Source organism: Penaeus vannamei, chromosome 8 (genome assembly GCF_042767895.1).
Source record: "Penaeus vannamei isolate JL-2024 chromosome 8, ASM4276789v1, whole genome shotgun sequence".
NCBI lineage: Eukaryota > Metazoa > Arthropoda > Malacostraca > Decapoda > Penaeidae > Penaeus > Penaeus vannamei.
In genome coordinates this window covers 12,161,467-12,163,966 of record NC_091556.1, presented here as the reverse complement: position 1 = coordinate 12,163,966, position 2,500 = coordinate 12,161,467, and the positions used below count along the sequence as shown (strand labels likewise).

At 40.7% G+C, this 2,500-nt stretch overlaps 1 protein-coding gene across 2 annotated transcripts in view; it reads right to left on the bottom strand.

Moving 5' to 3' along the window:
• sif (still life) overlaps positions 1-2,500 on the bottom strand; it is a gene marked incomplete at its 3' end in the record, with an annotated part of 557,800 nt that overhangs the window by 67,380 nt on the left and 487,920 nt on the right. For both annotated transcript variants that reach the window (XM_070124351.1, XM_070124352.1), the window contains 1 exon segment: positions 1,375-1,472. In XM_070124351.1, coding sequence (XP_069980452.1) covers positions 1,375-1,472 — 98 coding nt within the window.

The window sequence follows — 2,500 nt, the reverse complement described above, 5'->3', positions numbered from 1 at the left end:
CCTTCACCACAAACCTCACACTTATCAATCAATTATTATCACCAACCTGTCAACCTGTCATCAATCATCACCAACTTCTCCTCGACAAAAAATCATATCCTTTTACAGGTTCTCTCGAGTCCCTAATATGCTCTTTCATTTTTTTCACATTAAAAGCTATGGAGACTAAAATCATACTGAGGTATAAGTGTCTTCTATACGTAAATTTCGAATAATCTTTCTACTGATCACAACAAAAAAAGATAATTATGTAAGGTTTCAGAACTCTTTTATAATTCTTAACCTCAAATATCTAGTCATGGAAGGAGCGTTTTCAAACACACACACACACACACACACACACACACACACACACACACACACACACACACACACACACACGCACACACACACTGAATGTTCTACTCACCCTCTTACGCGCATTTAAACATTAATGTCTTTTCGCCCTTCTCTATTCTCGTAATCCTCATAAACATCACTTACATCACCTATGTGTGGAAAGGTCACACTCGGGCCTCCGACTGCCCTTCTCGACGAGGCACGACTAACCCAAGGTAATATTTGCTCTACAAATTGATCGGACTCTCGAGGGTCACTGAAGCCGATCGGTGAGGTGTGAATGCATAATAACACAAGCATTCCAAGGTTCTCAGCTTGGCTTTCGAGCTTTCGTGCTCTGAAAATATACCTTTTCAGTCACTATTTTTTTTTGAGTATTAAATAGAATCATCTGAGTAAATCTGAAATGCATAATCTTTTGACACCTATAATACAAACACTTTTCCTTCCTCGCGAAAGGAAAGTTGGCGCACACGTAATCACACAAGATCCCGGTTTTCATTTGTAAATTACACGTGGAGCTGCGGTCTTACTTCGGGCATCTCAAATATCCCTCATTTAGGCCATTACATAAGCGCCGTCTACTTTTACACTTAAATCGTGACGTAAGCTACCGCCTTGACATGAGCAGAGTATTGACAGATATAATGAAAAGCTCGGGTAAATAATCCTTTAGAGGTAACCATGACAACTGCATGATCATATTGGGAGGTTATAAATAAGGATATGTAATTTTACAACACAAGAGATGTATCAGACGTGTATCGATTAATTCTGTAATAAAACTACATGTTCCTGATGAAGATTTGCTCGAAATGCTTCAATAAATCTCTTGTGCTGTAAAATGAATCACTTTCACTCATACCTCTTTTTTTGTATATTTGACATGAAAAAAAATCTACTAATGGACCATTGCGATTTACCACCAAGCAGGTACTCTGCATGTCTGCTCAATCACCTCATTCAACTGTTCGCCCTCTGCACAAAACCATATCTTTAAAAAATATATTTGCTCTAAACTACTGTGTTACTTACCCTAAGAAAATTTTCAATCTCCAAGGATGAGACATTTGATCGCTCTGAGGTATCCGAGGCGGGAGGTGGGAAGCCATCCGGACTTGCTGGCTCTTTACCTGAGGTGGCAAAAGAAAACGGAAATATAGGTTATATCATAAAAAATGGGGTTACGTGCGGTATAACTAAAGTAAATATGACATCCTCCAGTTAATTTTTTTCGAAGACAAATATAAAAGATGATTTATATAGGAAAAAGATTAGAGATTTAAAAAATAACGTGTTGGACCCACAATTACACTGATGTAGGGAAATAGTTTAGCGGTGTATGTATAGAACACACATTTAAAAGAAGAAAACGTGTAGATTAACATGGGGATATCAGCAAGCATGAAAACACAACACACTATGAGGGTGGGATAAAACTGGGGGGTTGTATATTTCTAGCATTGACTATGCTGCTTCTGACAAACTTTCGTTAGTTTTCTAATGACAACATATGAAGTTGATTGCAGTCTTTGACTATCTTTCTGTAGATAGGGACTAGTAAGGGTCCAATGCGGTTGAAGTACGGAACTACGACAGCAAATGCTGTACACAAGTAGAAAAGTCTAAAAATCTCAGTATAGCTAGTGTATCTGCAGTGCGCTAACTGGGCGTAGTAGGTGCATTATGTCCACTCATAGACAGCATAGTGCATAGTCTGAAGTGATGACACTGGCTAAAATGGTGCAGCTTGAGGAAGAAGGAGAGATAAAACCATACACAGCACAGCCTGCCTCCCACGGGTGTGGCGTGTCATCTTGCTGCCTGTTGTAGACTGCCGACAGAGTGAGCAATGGGGTCTGGTTCCACCACCCAAACGCCGTCCACTACTGTTCCCTCCGGGAGTCCCTGCTGAATTTCTGCTAGCTTTACCGATGGTGACAGGTCTATGTCCTGACAAGGAGGGGCTTGAGTCCGTGCCACTACAACAGAAGGACTGTGTAGTTCCTCGGCAATTTTTTGTATGTACTGTCTTGGGTGCCCTCAGGCTGTGAACCCTAGCAGACTCCCTTAACAAAGCCTGCAAATTACGCGACGCAGGGGAGTTACTATAGGCACAGAAAACCTCGTGACATGGAACAGTTTTCTGGGAATCACTGAT